The following is a 23335-nucleotide window of genomic DNA, read 5'->3' on the forward strand; positions in this document are numbered from 1 at the left end:
TTAATACGACATTTCATAAACACTAATAAGAGTTTGATCATACAAGAATTTTGGGAATTCTCGACGCCCTAGATCTTTTATCATATAATTTCAATCCATATTTTTATTGCATTTTTAGTTTGTTAGACAAAAATCAATCAAACTTTTTTTCTTTCAACCAATATCTTTAATAGGGATTAGCAAGTTTCTTGTCCTAGCTTCCCTGTGTTCGACCCGCGACTACACATACACCGTGTGCTTGCGGTTAAATAAACTATCGTTATGATGAGTAAAAACGACGTTAAAGTGTTAAAACACAAGGGTATAATTGGTAATTAGGAAACTCAAAGGTGATTAGCGTTGTTCAACAAAAGTTAAAGGTGATTAGTGATGGTTAACAGTTATTTAGGCTGGTCAAAAGTCATCTAAGTTGGTCAACAGTCACTTGATTTGAATGGTAGTCACTTTGATACTTTCGAAGCTGTAATTTGCAAAATAAAAGCATTAAAGCTGTAATTCGCAAAAGACCTAAATTTAAAGGCAGTACTTTACAATTAATTTTTCCTATACATTTTTGTATAACGTATGCAAACTCCATTAAGAAACAAATGCAATACTCTATACACAAAATCAAGAGTACACAAAGAATTGAAGTTTTATTGAAATATGGGGTAACAAATTTTGAGATCATCATATTGAAAATTTAGGTCTCTTTATACAGAAATTAAGGAAACTTATTCGTAAAACAGAGCTGTTACAAGACATAGACAGCTAGTACCTAGTAGATGCATGAATAGTGCCACGTTGTCAAATCTCTTCCTTGCCAAGTTTTAAACTTACCAGATATACGCTACAACAACACTTTTCTCCATTCCCCCTTTCTTTTCTCACCTTCTCTCTTTCTCTTTCTCAATCTGTCAGGTTTTTTTTTTCTCCTCTCCGCCATTCCTCACTCTTTCTATAACATCAACCTCCTTTTCATCATTTCAATCCCTTTCTCTTTCTCTTTCTAGGGTTCCTGATTCTCTCTCTCATTCTCCTGAGAGAGAAAATTCATTTCTATTCAAAAAGTGAGAAAATTTACCTTTTTTGCTAATCCTTTTTCTTGATTCCTCTCGATTCCGATGACGATTAAGTGCGATTATGTTATTCACAATCGTAATCCTTGATCGATTTTCATAGCAGCAGATTTTGATTATTTCAGCAATTTTTTTTCATTTTTTTAACTGTCGGATGATTGATTTCGATATTAATTAATTTATAAAAATCTTGACGAGTTTTTTTTGTCTAAGTTCAGAAATTGGAGCTTGCTTTGAACTTGATTACATGTTTTTCTTTGTGGAAGATGTGTTATGTATTGAAATAACGTCTTGTTGATGATGTAAGTTCCTTTTTTGCCGTTTTTAAGTTGAATTCCACAATTTTGAAGTTGTTGAGTGATGATGTTCTATATCACTTTAATTTGGTGTTTAATGCTTAATTTTGGTAGATGATTCATTAGTTTGGGCAATTAGGAAGTTATACACTTGGTTCAAGTGGTGAACTTGTTTTGATTGCGGAGTGATGTGTAGTTAATGTATGTTTTTCTTGATTGATTTTGAATTGGAATTAAATTTCGAACTGTAAAAGAATTTGAAGTTCCGTAATTTCGAGTAGTAAATGCTTTTAAAAGCACATTCCAGCACATTGATTATTTAACATTTTAGCAAATGCTATATGCATCTCTAAGCTCTATTTAAGTTGCATATAAGATATAAGAAACGCAAAGACAACTTTAACTATTAATTAAACATTTTTAATACTGATTGACGCATCATTTTGTCATAACACCCCGAATAAATTATTTTGTAGCAATCAGCTATGTATATATTGCTTATATGTAGCTTTTGACGTTGCTTATATGGAGTATAAACCTAGCATTTTATCCCATTTTACACCAAAATAGCTTATATTTATTTATAAACATGTGCAATTTGCTTTGGCATTTTGAATTAATGCTACCAATTACCATACTCTAGTTTCTAGTATTATGTGAATGCAATTCTGCAGTTATTGAGATATTTTAAGATATAATTTGAATTTGCTAAATCAGATGATATGCACGAATCTTCTAAGAAAGGCTGTAATTCAAGCTGGGTGTATTGGAGCTCTTTCGGGAAGAAGTTTATGGCTGAGAATTGCAGGACAAGTTTTGTGTGATAATCTAAGCCCATCAAACACCTGGAATTGCAACGTTAGAAGGCTCATGGCAAGTGCAAAAATGATGGTTGATACGGGTGCCGTAGAGAATCGGGGTTCCTTAGTTGATATCTTGCCAGAGACAGGGGTAAATATTGGCTATGCTAGTGGAGGATGCAAAAGGTGAATATCTTTGTGCTTTTTTCTCGAAATGACTGCAAAGTTATTCAAAATCTTATTAGTGTATAATAATACCTTATTGGATACAATAGCTTGGAATATTAAGTTCATAGTGTTGTCTGTTATTATTAATTCCCTGTCTTTGTTTTCTGTTGATATTATTGAATATGATGAAGTTGGATACCTCATTTGGTCTTTCTTTCATGATACTCTTGAATTCATTCTGGAAATGAATAATGCTTTTGCAATTTGTAAAGTTGTACTCTGTTCGACATTCTTTCTAACATGTGCCAACATTTTGTTACGCATGAAATAACTAAGCTTGATGATCAACTCACTTTGCTGACTTAAATACAGATGACTGCCTGTGGGGCAAATGTACTATAGATAAAATACATATCCAAATAACATGGCTTTTCTAAGTGTTATGTGGAAACGTTGAAAGGAAAAAAAAAGCATTGGTGCCGATCATTGTCAACATTAGGGGTGCACACGGTCCGGTCTGGTCTGGTTTGACACAAAAATCAGACCAAACCAGAAATTTCGGTCTGAAAATTTTTTAGACCAGACCAAACCAGTTGTAATACTAGACCAAACCGTTCTACAATGGTCTGGTTTGGTCTACGGTTTTTTCATTTTAAAGCAATTTTTTTAGGATGAAACTGTATGTGGTTCCTTCAACTTTCAAGAGAGAAATATAGACTAGGAACAATCATCTACAATAATCATACAGATCCAATGACTCACAGTTATCCCAATTCCCAAACAATCATTCAAAAAAAGAGAACTACAGAGAACTGACTATGAAATTGGAAATGTTGTGTTCATCAGCTAAAATTCATCTATATTCAAAAACAAGGAAAAAACTACAGGATTCACATATTGAAATTCGAAAACAAGGAAAAAAACTACAAGATTCATCACTTGAAATTCGAAATATCAAGAACAACACTACAAAATCCATCTACTGAAATTCAAAAACTCAAGAAAAATCCAAACGAAAGTATGAAACAAATCAAACAGCACAACTATATCAATCACAAAAGTCTCTTAATTCTAAAAATTTGTACTTGAGCGTTGATGAAGAAAAATTGATAATTGTAGCAGAGAATGGATAGGGGCACAAAAATGTCAAGAATGAAAGTCTCTTTGTAATTTAAATTAGATGTTTTTCCCTTGTGTCGAATAAGCCATATATTCGAAGTGTTCTCCATGCCTATCTTAGAAAAAAGGGTACGAAAAAGGGATTGTAAGACATCGTGTAGCTAAGAGGGAACTTCACTCAATATTTACGCGCTTTGCTTAAAGATTGTATGACGAATTGATTTTAATGTGCTGATGTTGTTATGTGAATGTTAAAAATTTAGTGTTTTCTCATTCACTGTTTGCATTTATGACTCATTATATCCAACTATTGAGTTGAACAAAGATTTGTTTATTTTATGACAGTGAAGATGGAAAGTTAAGTTGTGGATTTTCAAGTTTTCGAGGAAAAAGAGCTAGCATGGAAGACTTTTATGATGTCAAAATGTCCAAAATAAATGGGAAGACTGTCTGCCTCTTTGGAATATTTGATGGTCAGACTTTCTAGTCTTAACATGCTACATGGTTTATAGCATTCTTTATACCATGATAGCATGGAATTTTGATGTATATTGATGTAAACATACCCTCCGTCTTTGTCCTACCCTCCTCTATATAGTAAGGGCGAAGGATGTAATTTTCTTTTGCAGTGTGGAATTTCGAGATTAATTGGTTTCTTTTTGCACTTTTAAGTGCTGCTGACTTATGAGTGCTTTGAGGTGAAGTGTGGATTTATTGGCTTAAAAATTGAAGTTGCATCATATGTTATTTTATTGCCAACTTTTTCTTTATTATTGTCGACGTAGGTCTCATAATGGTGGATATGGAGATTTATATGGATATGATTTACATATGCATCTGATATGACTTTGATTTGGATCAAACATAGATACACCCTCCTCAATCTCATTTGCTTCCCATCAACAAAAGTCTAGTTGATGTCAGGTAGCTAATGTGGATTGATAAATTGAATTTGTTATAGACTAATAAACTGAACATGTAGTACTGTAGTGGCAAGCGTGACCGTGAGATGTCTACTCTTTTAGCTAGCACATATGCTTTAATTTATTATATATATATATATATATATATATATATATATATATATATGTATGTATATATATATATATAATATAATATATATATATATATATATATATATATAAATAATATATAATATATATATATATATATATATATATATATATATATATATATATATATATATATATATATATTAAAGAAATTAGTTTAAGTTGTCGAAATCCTTTTCTCTTGAACTAATTCTAATAGGATTGTGGAAGGAAACTTTCAGCTTTTTATTGAAGGTTCCATGAATGATAGAGTTCACAAATATTTACATACGACATATTTGTTTGAATTAGAGATCCAAGCAGCTGTTGCCTTTACATGAGTACATTGACAATTGCAAAGTCACAATGTTACATATAGGATCATTTCATTTGTGGGGTCTATGGAGTATGTCGTCTTACCTTCTTACTAGTTCAAGCTTCAAACTTCATTGAGCATATAAAGGATATTTTGGAGATTCAAATGAAGAAGACCAAGGGTATTCACAAGTGAAGAATAATGGCAACTATTTAAAGTGTTGGCTGATTATTTTGATTATTTGTTGGTGCTACAACCTTGTAAATAAGTGCTATTATATACATGCCTTTTTCTCTTTGTCAAGGATTCATCATGATAAAACACTTGATAATATCGAGTACTAAAGTAGAAAGCTCTAAATATTTAGAAACTTTGATAGTCACACGTTAAGGAAAATTTCTAAATCAAATGTTTTTCAGTACAATTTAATGAACAGTGTGGAAGTCTTCTTTTACAAAGAATGTGTAGTTTTTTCAGTTAGTCTTGCATTTGATGGCAATGTACTTTATGTTAGATATAGGCAAGTCAATTAAGTCTAACATGGTAGTGGGCTTGGGGATGTGTTGTAGGCCTTGAGTTATCCTTTGATCACCAATAAACATCTAGAGGGAGATTAAGCTTTTCGAGGTGAGCTTCTTGATGTGCTAGGAGCATGACTAAAGCCAAGCGCATATGGGATGCTTATGTTATATGTCTTGGTTGATCTTTTTTCCTTATATTGGACGATCTATACATCCAAGGATTCTGATACTAGTTACCTAAATCGTGCAGTATAGGTTTAGAGAGTTAATGTGAAGGTTTAAAAAGGCTAAAGGCGCATACAGGGATTTCTCTTCCAACTACTATTCTTCAACACCTTACTTCACATTCATTCTCTTTAGTTGGGCTTTTAGTAATCCTCGAGACGTGATGTTTTATCCCTAAATTTAGGGTTTACGCACATAAAGAGATTTCCAATAGAATGTTGCACTTGTATGCAACTTGATGCGCCTTGAGTGTGCTTCTTTTAAAACACCTTGCCAAGCCATTCAAAAATTGAGGCTAGTTTGAATTGGGCTTTAGCGATTAGGCACACTTTTTAAAACTTTAATTATGATGTATAATAAATAGTTTTGTTTGTAGGTATTTGTTCCGTTGCTATTATGAAATTATTTTGAGGAAATTATGTAACCTTTGTGGGAGTAATTTATTGGTATGATAATAGGAATAAGTAGGAAGGAAAATTTCGTGAACAAAGTTACTATGTGTTTGGGGAAACATGGGTTGGATTTGGTTAGGGACTTGAGTTCTAGAGTTAGTAAATTAAAAGACATTACCATGATGTGCAAAGCTGCAAGCCCATAAGATCACTATATAAAGGGATTTGTACCTATAGAAAAACGATTGAATGAGGTGTCATGGGAGCGGCGTTTACGTAATGTGCTTTTCTAAATTGGCAAGTTGATTAATATATTTCATAATTTTTATTGAAGATTTTTATCCCGTTTTTCGAAGATTCACTATAAAATTACCTTTTAGATCCTTACCCTATTCAATAGATTATAATGGCTTAGATAGTAGAATGGAAATTTATAATTAATGTTTTGGCGTGATTTTAGATCACACGTAGCATGATGGGACTTAATGGTTTTGTAAGCTGAAAATGCTCTGCAAAATGTTCCTTTATTATAAGATGGCCGCATTTTAATTCCATGGTATACTTGAATGAGTGTAGACGATAACAACCATGGAACTACATGAGAATTGTATGAACATGTCAAAGGATTGATTAGGAAAGGGGTCAACATATAATGTATTATGTGAAGGATTGATTATTGGGCTTGTGTAGCATTCTAAGATGTCTACTTGTATGTGAAAGGTGGTGATTACTTGAAGAGAATGATGTGACTTGACATATTATTAGTTATTGTTTATTGATTTAATACTATGGGCATGGTGATTCTTTCCCTTGGGGATATGTTTTTCAATGCAAATAATGTTTTCTTTACATTTTGTTGTTCATCTCCAGTATATTGTTGTACGTGTCTTGGAAATTGTGTGTCTTGAAAATTTTATGCTGGTCGTTTTTAAGACATTAGGCCTATGAAACGGCGCCTTCACAACATTGATAATTTGAACATTTTTGCTTTTGTGATGCAACTTTTTCGTGCTTTATGTTGATAGAATGATGATAGTTTGCTGGAGTATTGGAAGTGTTGCATATGATACATCAAAATAAATTCACAATGAGGATTATTGGGATACCATTATTGAAGAAGTGAACATTTTAAGAAGGAATAGAAAGGAAATATACGAATGGTATTAGAGATATATTAGGAATTAGAGTAGTGGGGTTACGCATAGCTCTATACCGAAGTTGGATTGTTTTTGGTTTATTATATTTATCGAGCGTTGCACTGTTTCCGAAATCTTATTGCATATATCAATTTAGAAATATATATACGTTAGCTGATTTGGCATATGAATGGGCTTTTGTCTCTTGAATATGTATTTTGTTAGTAGAATGTAACGATTTTATTATATGTTGCCATGTCCGTATCAATTCATCATAAACCCTTGGATTTTACGGCGTATTAAATGTTTTTTTGAGGCAAATTATTGTTCGTGTTAAAATGTTTTTGTGGCCTTGATGTCAGATTTGTGAATAGCAACCACCAATAAATGAACACTAGGAGTTTAACTGTGTTTATTTGCCTCATGGGTTGATGGTTAACAAATTTATCTATTATGTAGGTCATGGAGGCTCTCGAGCAGCGGAATATTTGAAGCAATATCTCTTTGAAAATCTTATGAAACACCCACAATTTATGGAAGACACGAAAGCTGCTATAAGTGCGTTCATACTGCTGCATGTTTACTTTTGCACATATGACTGCATTATTCTTTATAAATATAATCGTATAATTGCTTGTTTTGTCCGATATTTTTTAGCATATGTTGGATATTAAGAAGACACTTTTTGCATTTTTATTTGGTTTTAATATTTTATTGGCTGCTGCCTGCCAATGGAAATTATTGATAAGCTTTTTTGCTTTTGACTAAATAATGTAAGACTTGTGAATGTGATGAATAACTACTTTTTTTTAACGTAGGTCTAAAATTGTAAAATATTAAGTGAAGGAGAGAATTTGATTTATGAAACTTCAATGCAATAAACGTAATGTGGAATGGATTTGTTCTAATGTGAATTGATTCTTGAATCTTCTAAAATTATGTCTTTTTATTCATTTTAAAAACTCTTTGTCTTGTGCCTTAAATATTTTGATTTTCATGAGGTGGTCATGCTTGTTGCTTTGCTTAATTCTTGATTATTCTTGAGCAGGATTTAGTTTTATTATGGTGCTGAGCCTAGTGTCATCCATGTAATTTAGGTCTGAGACTTTGAGTATCTCGCGAGCTATCTCAATGATGGCTGGCACTTGGGAACAAGTTTCTTAGTCTGTATTTATACTAGGACTAGCAAGCCTTAATCCTGATGGCCATAATTGAATGTATCCAATTTGTTGCATGACGTGGCATCTCTTATTTTTATATTGCAGTTAAGATGTAAGCTTAATCATAATATTTTACGTTCTAACTTGGACAAAGTAGACCATTATGCTGTAACTTAAACATTAGAAAGAAATGGGGTGAAAAATGGACCCATGGATATTATAATTTCCACCACACTTTTTTTAATATTTGAAAAAAATTTACCCATGAATTGTCTATGAATCAAGCAAAGATTATTGTGTTTGCACTCTGGTCCATATTGTTTTTTACTCTTATGCTTAATAACATTCCTATAGCCCAGGTTTTCTTTTTTTTTTTTTTATTTTTTTTTAATTTTTTTTTATTTTATTTTAAGTTTGCCTCGATTGCCATATCTGCATATAAATGTTTTTCACTAAAATTCACTCTTTTGGTTATTTTTCCACTTTTTAGTGTTTACTCACAAGTCACAACTGGTATGCTCTGGAATTTAGGCATGCATATGGTTGGATTTTGAAAGTAATGAATTCAGTTTCTGTGGTGTCCTTTCTCTCTTGGATTGCATTAAGAAGTCCTGCAGGGGGTGTGTTTTTCCTGAAACTATTTGCTGTAATCAGATAAGTGATAACTTGTTGACCTCCCCAGGTGAAACATACAAGCAAACTGATAAGGACTTTCTGAACGCTGAAAAGGATACATTTCGGGATGATGGGTCTACAGCTTCAACCGCAGTTCTGGTTGGAAACCGTCTTTACGTAGCAAATGTTGGAGATTCACGTACAGTACTATCAAAGGCTGGAAAAGGTTAGAATTGTGATGGCTCCTTTTGCTTATATATATGGAATATGCTCAGGTGTTATGTACCAGTGAATTTTTGTGTGATATTTTCTTAAATAGCCCTGTTTTTTTTTTCTTTTTTTTTCATGACATTAAGCTTGAAATGGTTTCTTGCCTCCAAAAATGATTATGGTAAAATATTTATCTCTCGGCTACTCCGGTATGCAGCAGGATGTACTAAGAATTGATATCAACTAGTGATTTTCAGCAGGGTGACTAAGAATTGATATCAGCCATTGATTTAATCTTATTTGCTACCTTGTCGTGCTTTAGTCATATTGCCTCTGGTGTAACTTGTGAGGCTTTGAGACTACAGATATGTCAAGCTGTACTATGTGATTTGTAAGTGTGCACTTTGTGAATGAATGATATAAATTTATATGTAAATTTTTTTAGAAATCTAAGGTTACCAAGAATGAGAAAGTAATTTATTAGAAAACAAGGGTGTTTGATGTCTACTAGGTAAGGGAAAGGAAATATGAAAGGGAATCAGGGAAAGGAAAGGCAAGAAAAGTAAAGGAAATACCCCCTAGTGTGTGATGTGTTTGGTTACAAGGGAGGAAAGGAATTGCAATCCTACATATATCCTTTTATGTGGTTTTGTTCATTGGGCCAAAGAAAGGATAACTACTCTTCACCCTTATTCCCACCAAAACATATCTTTTTAACCATTGCTACATCTTCATCTTCTTCTTTCACCACTACATTTATTGCACAATTCATCAATTGCATCGTCTAGGGGAAGCTATGCCTTGCATCGGCTATGTCTCATCACAAATGCATTGTGCTTTAATGGTCAATCTGAACCATGAAAACTCAGGATCTGGTGCTTTCATGACTGTATATCAATAGCTAATTAGTTATATCTAGCTTCACTGTCTTTTTTTATTGTTAATTTTCTTTATTTGTATTGATTTTGATGGTGGTTTAACAAGTTAGGTATAGAATTTGTAGGTGGCTTTAATGTGTGGTTATTTTTGTCGGTGGTGCAGCGAATTGTAGGTAGGGGTGGGGTTGTAAGGAGGTTTCTTTGTGAAAGTGGTTGCTATGTGAGACCATATGGTACTTTAATGGGCAGTACTGGTGGTTGCAAAGGTACTTTTTGAGTTGTGAGGTAGGCAGGAGGCTTGGTTGGTGAACAAAAGTTCCAGGGTTGAACGTGTTGGGGGTAGTGACAGTCAATGAGTGTCAAGCACTGAAGCTTGAATTTACATAAAAGGAAAGCAGGGGTAATTTTTGACAATTAGCTAAGCGAACACTCATCAAGGAAAAGACTCTTACCTTTCCTTAGACTCATATTGGGTATTCACTATGAACCAAACACCCATTACCTTTCCATCTGTATCCCCCCATCCACACACGCTCAATATGATGGAGAAGACTTTTCTGGGTATTTACTATGAAATGGCTCAATCAATGTGGGAGGGTGCATGTAGCCAATGTGGCTTGAGATTTATTGGGCATTAGAAACTGTTCAAAGACAAATAAGGGAGAGTTTTTGCTGACACCTTAGGCTAAGAGCTGTTCAATTATGATTATTTTCTTTTTAACAATTTTTCCTCAAGATGATGTTGAATGTGAGAATGTATGACAACGAAGTTTATGATGGATGCCATCATGCTTGCATTTACAAAGTGAAGTGTTCAACTGTTCAATGGACAGTATCATTTGAGTATATTCTTCTCCGTCCAATGGAATCTGCTTTTCCTTAATGGAGTGATCATGCTGGGTGAATGAAGCTGTGGGCCTTGTGGCTTATTTAGTGAAATTATGATAGTGATTAATTTAATAATCCAAATATCTCAGTTGCGATTGGCAAATAAGAATTTCTTTTCTGATATAATGTTGTGCAATTTCATGCAACATGTATAGTAATGCTTGTTTTAAGCTTATTCGGTTATCCTATTAATCTTGTAATGCTCCAAGGAATTTAAATTTTCAGTGTGTTGAGTAATGTGGAATGATTTTGGTGAACATTATTTGATAAATTTCTATTTTTTTTCTGAGCAGCAATACCCCTTTCTGAAGATCACAAGCCCAACAGACTTGACGAACGGAAGAGAATTGAAAGCGCTGGTGGTGTTGTGATGTGGGCAGGTGAGCTCAATTGTTAAATTAAAGAGCTAATAGAAGCTTTTGCTTTCATATTCATGGTTTCCTGAACTCTTCCTATTCATATAGAATATATGCAGTTTTCTTCCTTGTGGTAGTCAGTTGAATTGTTCTATGAGACCATAGATATTTTTCTCTATTAGAAATTTGAAGGTATGTGATGCTGAAACCATGAGAAAACTCTGAAGTCTTGACTTCTGAGTGTAGAAATATCTTTTCAATAGAAATTGGAATCTATCCCAGTCATGTGATGTGATTCCTACTGTTTTTGTGATGTATGTTTCTTCAGAAAATTTTTGAAGGTTTCTGATGAAGGATTACGACTTAAATACTACCTTGGAACTAGAGATGCCTTCTCATGTTTTATTTGTTAAAAGTTAAAAGGAATCTCATAATTCTATAATGTAGGAAAGCTTATATTTATAGTTTTGAATGTTGTGGGGTCATGTGCATAGTAATAAAAATGGGTCCTATGAAGCTATTAAATAAATTCACATCTCATATCTTCAATAACTATAAATTTTAATGAAAATTATTGAAAAGTGTTTAACTTTTGACGTACTGTTGAATCTCAACAAGGACACATTTAATATGAATAAATCAAAAATACTTGTTAAGGCATCTGCACTCGTGCAAATGTGAAATGTCTGCTTATGTTGACTATCATTTTTGGTAAGTAGTAGTTTTTGGATCTTTATTTCTCTTATTTCCTCTTTTCCATTTTTATGATTGTTTGATATAGAACATGCATATGCCATCTGGTAATTTCTGCACTTAAGTTAGCTTTTTTAGGGGCAGAATTATGGTAGTCTTGTAATTTTTTAAAATAACAATCCCTCCGTTTTTTTTTTCCATTTGTCTTAAATAGAAATTTCACAAAGTTTTTCTCATTACAAAATTTTCTATTTTGGACATGCTTTTGGACTAACATAACCTCATTTGCCTAACACATTTATTAAAAGGACATCACCTCTTTATGTTTTCAACCCTCAAAATTTATTGTCATCTTTTATATTAATTGTACCCTTCCCCTCATTATAACAATTCTCTCTTTTTACTAAACTCCTTTACTCCTTCCTTCCTATGATATCAAGCATAAATAATTATTATTTATTCCAAATCGCTAATTATTCTTAATGGAACTTATCCCTCATTATTACTCTTGGTTCTTTCCAAATTTTAAATGGAAGAACATTAGCAAATGGAGGGGGTATGATTTTAAAATTTATTATGTAGTATAAATGAAAGCGTGGCCTACCAAATATAAGCAACTAAATTGGTCACTGCTTTGGCAATTTTGTTTAAAAGGAATTTTTTGGGAGTGCATTTTTTTCGAGCAAACTTCTATCTCATTTTTGTATTGTGCTTGGATGGGTCATCAGCTGTTTCTCCTTGATGAAGCAGAAGTACAAAACTTGAAGTGCTAGATAAAAACTTAGCTGAAAGGTATTCTGGTGGATCTCCCACAGTTATTGTATCAAAGTACACCTATAACAAGTTAGTTATAGAGATCTGAATCTGATGTGCTATAGAGAAACTCTTTGAATGCACGTTATTCCTTTTCTTTCTAGTTTCTGTCTTTGCCTTCCATTATTGTGAAAATGTAATGACTTGTCAAAGGAAGGGCATCATGGGAAGACCACTAGAACTCTTTGAAATAGGCAATCAGCAAGATTGAAGAGGAATAATATTGAAAGAGAATATAACTAAAATATAAAGAAGAATATTATTATAACAGATTCAGAATTATGTCAGTATTTGCTGTATTAGTTGCAATTACAGGTAGTCTGTGGTTTGGCTGGGAGTTCAACATATGTGGTATTACCTTTGTAATTAAGAATGGTTGTTTCCTATGGACCCTTACTCCTTTGCAATGACCATCTACTACTTCACAGATGACAGAACCCAAATATTTCATGTATTTAATTTACGCAATTATATTTTTAATGCCAAAGTCTTATGAATAATGCCTATGATCTTATTAGTTGCAACATATCTTTTGTGCTCACAACAATATATGTGACCTATGGAGAAGTTTTCCAAGTAAGTGACTAGTCCCCACTTAAACAGTTAAGCTCTGAAATGAAGGGTAGTGTTTGAATTTTAACTCGCCTGAATAGAGTAATGTTTCTATTGAGTAATGAAGAATTTTCCACAAAGGAATTTGTAGCAACTAATAGAATATAAATTACTGATCAAGTGTTTCCTTTGAAATTGAAAACTGAAATATGATGTCGGAGCACACCAAGAATTTTTACTTTTTTCCTTGAGTTTGAAATATGAGTAGTTTATGAGTTCCCTTGCTTTTTACATGGTATGTGATTTTTCTGGGTTACCATTAGCTACATTAAGCTGTACTTTTTATATACATTGACTCGTCTTTGATCGTACTGTAATTCTTTAATGTCTGACATTGTATTGACGTTCAAATTCGTAAACATTTGATGGATTTGGATTCTGTACTGGCTGCTGGCTGCTGGCTGCTGGCTGTATGTTCAGTCATTATTCTTTCAATTCACCGTTGATTTGCTGTTATAGATGTCTTGATGCTTGTATAATTCAAATTAATTTTTTCAGCACAAACTTTTGAAGCTTTTGGTTTCTTTTTCAGGGACCTGGAGAGTTGGAGGTGTTTTAGCTATGTCTCGTGCTTTTGGTAATCGAATGTTGAAACAATATGTTGTGGCAGAACCTGAGATCCAGGTAAAATATTTGGCCCATTGCCCAACCCCTTTCTGTGTTCCGAATGTAATCTATTGATCATTGAATACAATGTTGAAATCTGCAAAATTTCTCTAGTGTAGTGTGCTTTCACTGTTTTGACTCAATGATACTGAGGCTGACAAATAAAATGTTATTAAAAATCTGAACAATTTCTTTTCAAATTTATGTCATTGTTCTATTAAATGTCATCGGTAATAGTGATGCATATTTTCTATTTATTTCTCGGTTTGTAAATTCATTGATATCCGTTCTTGGTGGTTACAAAAGGCGATGGAAATCCATGGTGGAAAACATTTTTGGTAAATTGAGATTGATTACTCTGGAATCCAGATATTTAGGTAGGGTGCTCTTGAAAATCATGATCACATTAGTTATTACCATTTCCTATTTCCTTATATAATTATACATATATTGATCTTAATTATACGAAGTTGCAGTTGATGTATCCTACCAAGGGTCAATTGGAAATAACCTCGTTGTTATCAATAACAAGGGTAAGGTTGTGTAAATTTGACCCACCAAACCCAACAGGTGGGAGCCACTTAATAGTATTGAGCTTTTGACAATTTGACATGTTTACGTTGATGTAATTGTGCCCTCTGCTTATAGTGAAGCTTTAATACTCATTCAGTTAGTGAACTTTTATACTCATTTTGGGAGATCTCAAGTTTCTTGTATTCCTTGAACCTTTATTCTAATGTTTTAGGTTACAGTTAATATGAATATACATACATTCTATACAAACAGCTTTTACATTACAAATTCCAACCCATTTATTTCTACTTTTGTTACAATCTTCCAATTTTTCACTCTACAAATCTACTGCATTTTCTGGCTATACATACAGCCATGGCAAACCCAGTCTATCACATGGGTTTAATCTTAGGATTCTTTGTGATTCAATTTTTTGGGTGTATATTATGGACAACAGAAGAACTAATTTAATTTATCATACAAAATTCAAGATTGTTTTGCAACTATAAACATTTTAAGAACTGGAAGAATCGATTGACCATGTCTGCTTTTTCATCTTGTTGATCATGCCTTGTACTCGTGCCTCATATATTTGGATTGATATTAAAGAAGTAAAGTAGTCTTGCCGTTTTTTCTTGAATCAATTTGCCATATTATCACCTTATCACTTGATTTTTCGCTCTTGCCCCTCTTTTGGTGTGGACTATGGTTGGTTTCTGTTATATATTATCTCAAGTCATCAAAATACACTTTAAACTCAAAAAGTAAAAAAATTGCACTTCGGGCAAAGAGGAAAATGTATTTTCCATGATCAACTATGCAACTATCTTCTTTTGAGATGGTGTGGGCATTGAAGGAACAAGTAATTCTTTTGGGGTTTGAGGCCTGTGATAATCCTGCAATGATTGATTCTTGACTTCCATAACCTTGGTTTCAATGTCTTATCAATCCCTCACTCAACGATTTAACTGAAGTCGCCTCTTTCCTTTTTTGGTTGGTCATAGATGTTAGGGTGTCACCTATTGATTCCGGCCTTTCAAAGGACTAAAATTGTGTGATGCTAACTCTTCTGATTTTCGGACTGGAATTGATTTCAGCCTTTCAAAGGGGTGAGAGGGGTTGAAAAACCGTCTTGAACTGCTAATAAAAGTTAACTTATTCATTACAGGAACAAGAGGTTAACGAGGAACTCGAATTACTTGTGCTTGCTAGTGACGGCCTTTGGGATGTTGTTTCAAACGAGGTACCACGAATGTCTTACATTTGGTCTACTGTTTTGCAATTATTTTGTTCCCCTCCAGATGAACACAGGTCGGAGATCCTTTTGTACTGAACCATATTGGTGTTGCAAATAGATGTTAATTACTTAATTTGTGCAGGATCCGCTAGCTAAATGCTATTTCTTCAAATTACACTGAAATGGAATGGTACTCATGGTATTTGATATATATTTTGGTTCTTTCAATATTTTCCATATAGGCAATGTAAATGGACCAACACAGGGTACAGACTATAGAGTAGTTTTGCTTCAGTTATAAGGAAAAAAAATTGACCATTATATATTGTAACCAAGTATTTGTTTTACTTGTATTCATGTTTATTTTTTTACCTTTTGTTTGATTTCATGTTAATGATAGTTACATTATATGTATTAACCTTTCTTGAATGGCAATTAGCTGAGCAGTCTGCTTGTGTTGTGGTCAGGATGCTGTTTCGCTTGCTCGCGGAGAGGAAGAACCTGAAACAGCTGCTAGGAAATTAACTGAAATTGCATTTAATCGCGGCAGTGCTGACAATATCACCTGCATTGTGGTAAAGTTCCTCCATGATAAAACTGGTGAGCCGCAGCTTGAGCAGCAAAAAGAACCTGAGCAGCAACATGACCAACCCGAGGGGCAAAGGCTTCAACAGGAACAGAAATACCTATCTGAGCTTCCGCAAGACCAAAGCAATGTTGCTGAACTCCAACATGACGAGATGAAAGATACAGATATCCTACAAACTCAAAGCAAAGAGGCCAAGACTGGAGAGGAGCTTGTCGAAGAAACCGATATCCAACGAGAACAGAGCAAAGAATCACATGATTCAAAGGTTCCATTGGGTCATTCTTCTGGTGGGGGATCGTCGACATTAGCCTAGCTAGCCAAAGGTATCGGTAAAATGCAACTACTTGTAAACTCCTTCGGCATCTTTTCTCTAATTCATACCATTTGGTTCCCTTTTTTTTGGGCTTCATGGACTTTGCTTCAGTAACTGCTTGTCTAGTATCTGTCCATAGAATTCTCTTCATCCGTAATTTTATGTTGCAATTACAATCAAAATTAATGAATGAAATGAGTTTTTTTTTTTGTTTTTTTTCCTGTCCTTTGCTCTTATCGATGTGGATTTAGATTTGATTGTTACTCTCAAAATACCTCCATGGCGAGCTGACTTGAGTAAGATTTTAAACTTTCAAGTAAAACTGTTCATTAAGCAAAACCGTCTTATTACTCCTTTTGAAAAGGGACGAGTGACTTCTTAATTCCTAATCTCTGTCTCTGTTAATCGAGCAAATTGAAAGAGATGAGGGCCTATTCTATAATCGACCTCTCATTTATCTTGGTACTTATAAATTACTACTCTTTCAAATGTGCCTCTTGTTTAGTAATATGACCCATGTTACGCAACTGATTATCTGAATCTTTCTCCAATCAATTGTTTGAACAAACTTGGAAAAGATAGAGGATTAAAAATTATTTATGTTGATAAATCTTTTTTGAATAAATGAATCGAGTGAGGACAGGGGTTAGCTCGGTTGAGAGTGGCTCTTTATGCAAGCGAATTTCTCCTACTAATTTACTTTTGAGATAGAATAAATTGCATTGCATATGTTGTGTCTAGGAGCCTGTTGAGAGGAGATTGAGCATGCCTTGTTGGGTGGGAAATTGGGAATCCAAGCTACAGTGACTTTTCAAATACAATAGCATTAGAACTAAAGAAGTAGAGAAAAAAAAAGAGACATGTTACAATATTATCCTTGCTTAATGTTTGAGCAAGTGCCAAATCAACAATGTGTGGTTTGATCACTCAAGCCAATGCAAAAGGTGTTGTGAACAACACAAGAAGTCCTTTGATGTTTCATGGTGATGGTGCATTGAAGAACATGAGTCTGGTGCACAAGGGATGGATTTAGCAAAGCAAGGGAGAGCTTGATTAATGCATGAGGATGAACCAAATGAGCCTTTGGAATGTGTCTTGATCAAGGTAAGGCACAAGGGGAAGGATGATCGATTGAAGCACAAAGTAGTAGCAGCAAAATAACACTAAGGATTAGTATTAAGTACTAATTAGGAAAATAATAAAAAAATAAGACCCTCTAAGATAGAAAATAATGCTCCAAAGATAATTAATCTAAAGTCCCAATATAATGATGATCTTCTAAGCTCCCAAAATAATTAAATATAAACTCCAAAAATAATGATACATTAAGTACCCAAAGTAATAACCTAATAATGCTCCATAATGATAATGATTTAAGCTAAATAAAGAGTATCCTAAGCTCCATCTTCTTGAATTTCTTTAACTAATGATAAAGGTATTAAGGTAGTAAGATTTTAATGAAGTGAAAATATAAGAAAGAATGTTAGAAAGATTTGATGATGGTGGTGTAAGTGATCTCATGGCTATGGCTAAGGGGGAATTTATAATGGGTTCGAGCAACTTTGTAATTCATTAGATTGTATGAAAAAGAGTGTTAGGAGTATAGAAGAAGGTTAACTTATGTAAGTGATTTAGAGTGTGTAAGTGAATGTGTAAAAGTTGGAGTGTGTAAGTGAATATGTAAGAGTTGAAATGTGTAAGTGAATGTGTAAGAGTTGGAGTGTGTAAGTGAATATGTAAGAGTTGAAGTGTGTAAGTGAATGTGTAAGAGTATGGAGTGTAGAAGAAGGTTAGCTTGTGTAAGGAAAAGGTGATAGCTTGTGTAAGTGATGAACATCATGGGTTACTTAGAAAAGATTTTGGTTCATCAAATTTTTGTTCTAGTATGTACAAGTGAATGGGTAAATTTGATCATGAAAATATGTATTTCACTTAGAAAATTTTACTTAAACTATACTTAAAGTTAATAATAAAAATACTACTCATTTTTATGTATAAAATAATTAAATCAAAGTCATAAGGTTAAAATAATACTTAGTAATGTTAGTTTAAGGAAGAAAGTTAAAACGTAACGTTTTACAAAACCGTGAATATAATAATAAAATTTTACTTTTCGTACTTTAAAATAATAAAATAATATTTTAGTGCTTATAAAAATATTTTAAACAAAATACTATTTTAAAGTTTAATATTTGAAAGAAATTACAAAATCGAAAAAGGTTTAGAAATTAAAGATGGTTTGAAATGGATAATCAAAGGATTAGAAATTCGAATTAAAAAAATTTCGGAATAATTAATCGGAAGATTAAGATTAAGAAATTTGAGCCTGTTACAAAAGGGATAGCCAAGAAACACACAAGGGTGTGTTCTTGTATCAAGTTTAGTTCTCCCTTGTTTTAGGGTACTAACAAAACACAAACACCCAAAAGCCCTCATGTGTGTATAAGAAGGTCTCACCAAAAAGTCTTTCATAAGGAGTAAGATACCCAATACTAGATAAAGGAGATCTATTGATGATATGCACAGCTGTTTGTATGCAATCTCCCCAGAATTTGATTGGGAGTTTGGATTGAAAAAGAAGTGCCCTAGCTACTTCAAGAAGGTGCCTGCTTTTTTTTTTCCACCACACCATTTTGTTGTGGTGTGGCAGCAGTGGATTTTTGGTGTACACCTTTAGTTTGATATAGGTGCAACATCTCTCCCTCACAAAGCTCCTTTGCTTATCTGTTCTAACAACTTTGACAAAGGTTTCAAACTGTGTTTCAATATAGTTAAAGAAATGTTGCAAAAAATTAACAGACTCATTCTTTTTTCTTAACAAGTGGACCCATGTACTTCTACTATAGTCATCTACAATGGTTAGAAAACCTCTACAATTTCTTGTGGTAGGTGTGTGATAAGGTCCTTAAACATCAACGTGCAACAATTCAAATATTCTCATGGTTTTTATTTCACTATATCCAAAAGAAGATCTACATTATTTGGCTAGGGGACAAATACTGCAAATGCTATTTTTATTAAAATCCATAGAACAAAGTGTTGAATCAACATATTTGAGTATATTGACAGGAATATGTCCTAGTCTTAAGTGCCAGAGTTTAATGGCTTAAGACTTGAAGATGTGGAAGTAAATCTACTGGCTTGTAATGAAGAACTAGTTTGTGACAGCAAGTTAGTCTTTATAGAACTATTTTGTCATGTGGCATGATAGAGTCCTTTTATCAACTCACCAAGATCCCATGGCCTTTTCTTTGAAGGGTCCTGGAAAAAACATCCAGATGCATTAAAGTAACAGAACATCCCAATTCTTTAACCAATTGTGGTATAGAAATAAGATTAAATTGAAAAGAGGGAATATACAAAACATTCTTCAGTAATATATTCTTAGTTAATTGCACCTCCTCTATGCTGTGAATACCGATTCTTTTACCATTTGGAATGGTGATATGATGTGTGGTATGATGCAGAGAAGTGATTTTTGAGAATTATTTTATGTCATAACAAATATGATCAGTAGCTCCGCTATCAGTAACCTAATTCACAAGATTTTTAGATAAAAAACAAAACTTACCTGACAGAAGAGCTAAACTGGTATATTCTTCTGAAGAAGAATTCTTCATATCATCCTGCTCTTTCTTTTTATTGATGAGTGTCATCAAGTAAAAGTGTTGCTCAGAGGTGAAGGAAGGATTGAAATTGCTCAAGAACTCAGATTCTTGCACTTGTGCAACATTGACAACCTTCCTATGGGAGTTGTTTTTGGTATGTATGGAAGGATACCCATGAAGTTTATAACACCTTTCTATGGTGTGTCCAGTCATATGACAATGATCAAAATAAAAGACATTATGTTTCTTGTTTCCTGAATGATTCTTCCCTCTACTATTAGACCCTTTTGGTCTACTTGTTAAATCTTTAGAATATGATTGTTTGTTGTGGTGAAGATTTCGCTCAGTGACAAAACCTAAGGCATCACTTGATATTAAAGACCGCTTTCCAATATCCTTATGCTTCTTTTCTGCTACAAGAATCCTATAAGCTTGTGAAATATTTGGCAAAGAAGTCATCATAAGTATATTACTTTTGATTTGAGAGTAACTTTATGCAATTTCATAAGAAACTCAATGAGTCTTTGATCATGCTGCAGTTTCAAGAACTTTTGTACAAGTGCAACCCTTGCACTCACATGTGGGAAAACAGGTAATGCTATCTATTTCATCCCTAATCACCTTGGCCTTGGTGTAATATTCTGCTATTGTCATGCAGCTACCTTGAGATAATGAAGTTCATTCTTCATTTAAAAAATACAACTGTGCAGCTGACCCTTGCCTAAACCTTTCTTCAAGATCAAGCCAAATCTCCCTTGTTGTGTTCAGATTATGAACACTCCTTGCAATCAAGATTCCAAGATTGGATACTATCCATCCTATGATCATACTGTTGCATTAAATTTATTAGAACTTTCTGTAGGCTTGTCTAAAGAACCATCCACAAACCCTAATTTATTCTTGAATGTAAGTGCAAGAACCATACAACTTCTCCAATCACTATAATCTACTCCATCAAAAACTTGAGAGACTAGCTTAAGACCTGTGTGATCAGAAGGATCTAAATAATATACACTACTTGAAGAAACGAATAAGCGAAATTTAAGAGAAGTTTAGGATGAATAATCAGTTTGTATTATTTCTTAGTCACAATTACATCCCCATTATATACAATGACTATGGTCTAACTAAGGAAGTAATTATACTAGGATATACAAATATTGCCTTAATACATTGGCTAAAAAGAGTAACAAAATATCAGTAGAATATTGTAAATATGTTCAGAATAATGTAAATATATTCCTACACTTCCCCCTCAAGTTAGGTTATGGGGTTCCCAATGCCTAACTTGGATAAAGTAGTCTCGAAGACTTCAGCTGAAACAACTTTTGTGAGGATGTCAGCTAGCTGATCTTCAGATTTCACGTGTGAGATGCTGATGATTTTCTTCTCCAGTTTTTCCTTTATGAAGTGCCTGTCAATCTCCACATGTTTCGTCCGATTGTGTTGGACTGGGTTTTCTGAGATGTCAATAGCTGTCTTATTGTCACAGAATAACTTGCATGCTTCTGTTGGAGGGAAGTTTAATTCACATAAGAGTTTCTAGAGCCATAGTATCTACGTTATTCCTTTGGCCACTACTTTGAACTCTGCTTCTGCACTTGATAGTGCGACTACTTTCTGATTCTTACTCCTCCAAGTGACCGAGTTACCCCCTACAAGGATGAAGTAGCTAGATGTAGATTTCCTACTGTCTCGATCGCCTGCCCAGTCAGCATCTGTGTAAGCTATGAGGTCAAGGTGACAAATTTTCCCAAAGAAAACACCTCTATCACTCGTTCCCTTCAAATATCTCAAGATTCTTATAACTGCTTCCATATGTGGTGTCTGGAGTAAATGCATGAATCGACTTACAACTCCAACTGCGTATGATATGTCAGGCTTAGTGTGAGACAAGTAGATGAGTTTTCCCACCAATTTCTGATACTTCTCTTTGTCGACTGGTTCTTCTCCTAGTGTTGTCTGGAGTCTATGGTTAGCGACAATTGGTGTTTCTGCTGGTTTACAGTCGAGCATACTCACTTCTGTAACAGGTCCAAGATATAGTTCTTCTGATTGATGAAGATTCCCTTCCTAGACCGGAAAACTTCTATACCAAGGAAATACTTCAAGTTCTCCAAATCCTTCATCTCGAATTCCATGAATAATTTCCTCTTAAGATCACTATTCTCCTCCTCATTATTCCCAGTTATGACCATATCATCTACATAGATGATTAAACATGTGATCTGATTATTCCATTTCTTCAAGAATAGTGTATGGTCAGAATGACTCTGTTCGTACCCAAATTTCTTCATAGCTGTGGTGAATCTACCGAACTAGGCTCTTGGAGATTGTTTCAAGCTATACAACGCCCTCTTTAGTCTACATCCATCTCCTTGAGCAAATTCATCTGAGAACCCAGGTGGAGCATGCATATACACCTCTTCCTCAATCTCACCATGAAGGAATGCATTTTTCACATCGAACTGGTATAGTGGTCAATCCATATTAGCAGCTATAGAGAATAAAACTCTGATGGTGTATATTTTGGCAACCGGAGAGAAGGTTTCAGAGTAGTCAATCCCATACGTCTGTGTATACCCCTTTGCTACAAGGCTGGCATGATATTTTATTGTGAAAACCCACTTACAACCTACTGCTTTTTTTTTTTCCTTTAGGTAGCATACACTTGTCCCATGTGCTATTTTTCTTTAGCGCTGAGATCTCATCTTTCATTGCTTCTCGCCACTTTGGATTTTGGAAAGCTTCTTCAGTACTGCGAGAAAGAGAACTTGAGTATAGACTGGTTTGGAATGCCACTGATGTCTGTGCCAACTTATTCATATCACGGCTAATAGGGTATCGTGATCTTTGTGATTCAAACTCTGGGTCATACCTCCTTGGAGGGACGCCTCTTTTGCTTCTCGGAGGTTATTCATATCTACATGGAGTGTTAACAGAACCGGATACATCATCATCAATTTAAGATTCAGGTTCAGTTAATACCTCTTGAGGCACACAGATAACCTCTTGTTCTCTAGATGCTTCACACAAGGTAGAGGAAGCTTGAGGAGAAAGGAGTATTGCATCTTCAGTAGCAATGTCTGTGGGATTACTTGCTCTTTGGGGTTCTAATCATTAGTTAAAGAATGTGTCAGCCAGCTCAAGTCATCACATGT

General features: G+C 33.9%; 1 protein-coding gene across 2 annotated transcripts; it reads left to right on the forward strand.

Annotated features, from left to right (window-relative positions):
• The first annotated feature begins 763 nt into the window (after positions 1-763).
• LOC130825526 (probable protein phosphatase 2C member 13, mitochondrial) lies at positions 764-16781 on the forward strand. Of its 2 annotated transcripts, XM_057690796.1 has the most exons (10): positions 842-1049; positions 1277-1360; positions 2072-2340; positions 3787-3914; positions 7543-7641; positions 8926-9084; positions 11128-11214; positions 13841-13932; positions 15596-15670; positions 16132-16781. In XM_057690796.1, the coding sequence occupies exons 3-10, from the start codon at positions 2072-2074 to the stop codon at positions 16564-16566; spliced, it is 1344 nt and encodes a 447-aa protein (XP_057546779.1). In that variant the 5' UTR covers positions 842-1049; positions 1277-1360; the 3' UTR covers positions 16567-16781. The 2 variants fall into 2 exon arrangements, with proteins under 2 accessions (XP_057546780.1, XP_057546779.1); XM_057690797.1 differs by having other exon boundaries at positions 764-1360.
• Positions 16782-23335: the final 6554 nt, after the last annotated feature.

Source organism: Amaranthus tricolor, chromosome 10 (genome assembly GCF_026212465.1).
Source record: "Amaranthus tricolor cultivar Red isolate AtriRed21 chromosome 10, ASM2621246v1, whole genome shotgun sequence".
Taxonomy (NCBI): domain Eukaryota; kingdom Viridiplantae; phylum Streptophyta; class Magnoliopsida; order Caryophyllales; family Amaranthaceae; genus Amaranthus; species Amaranthus tricolor.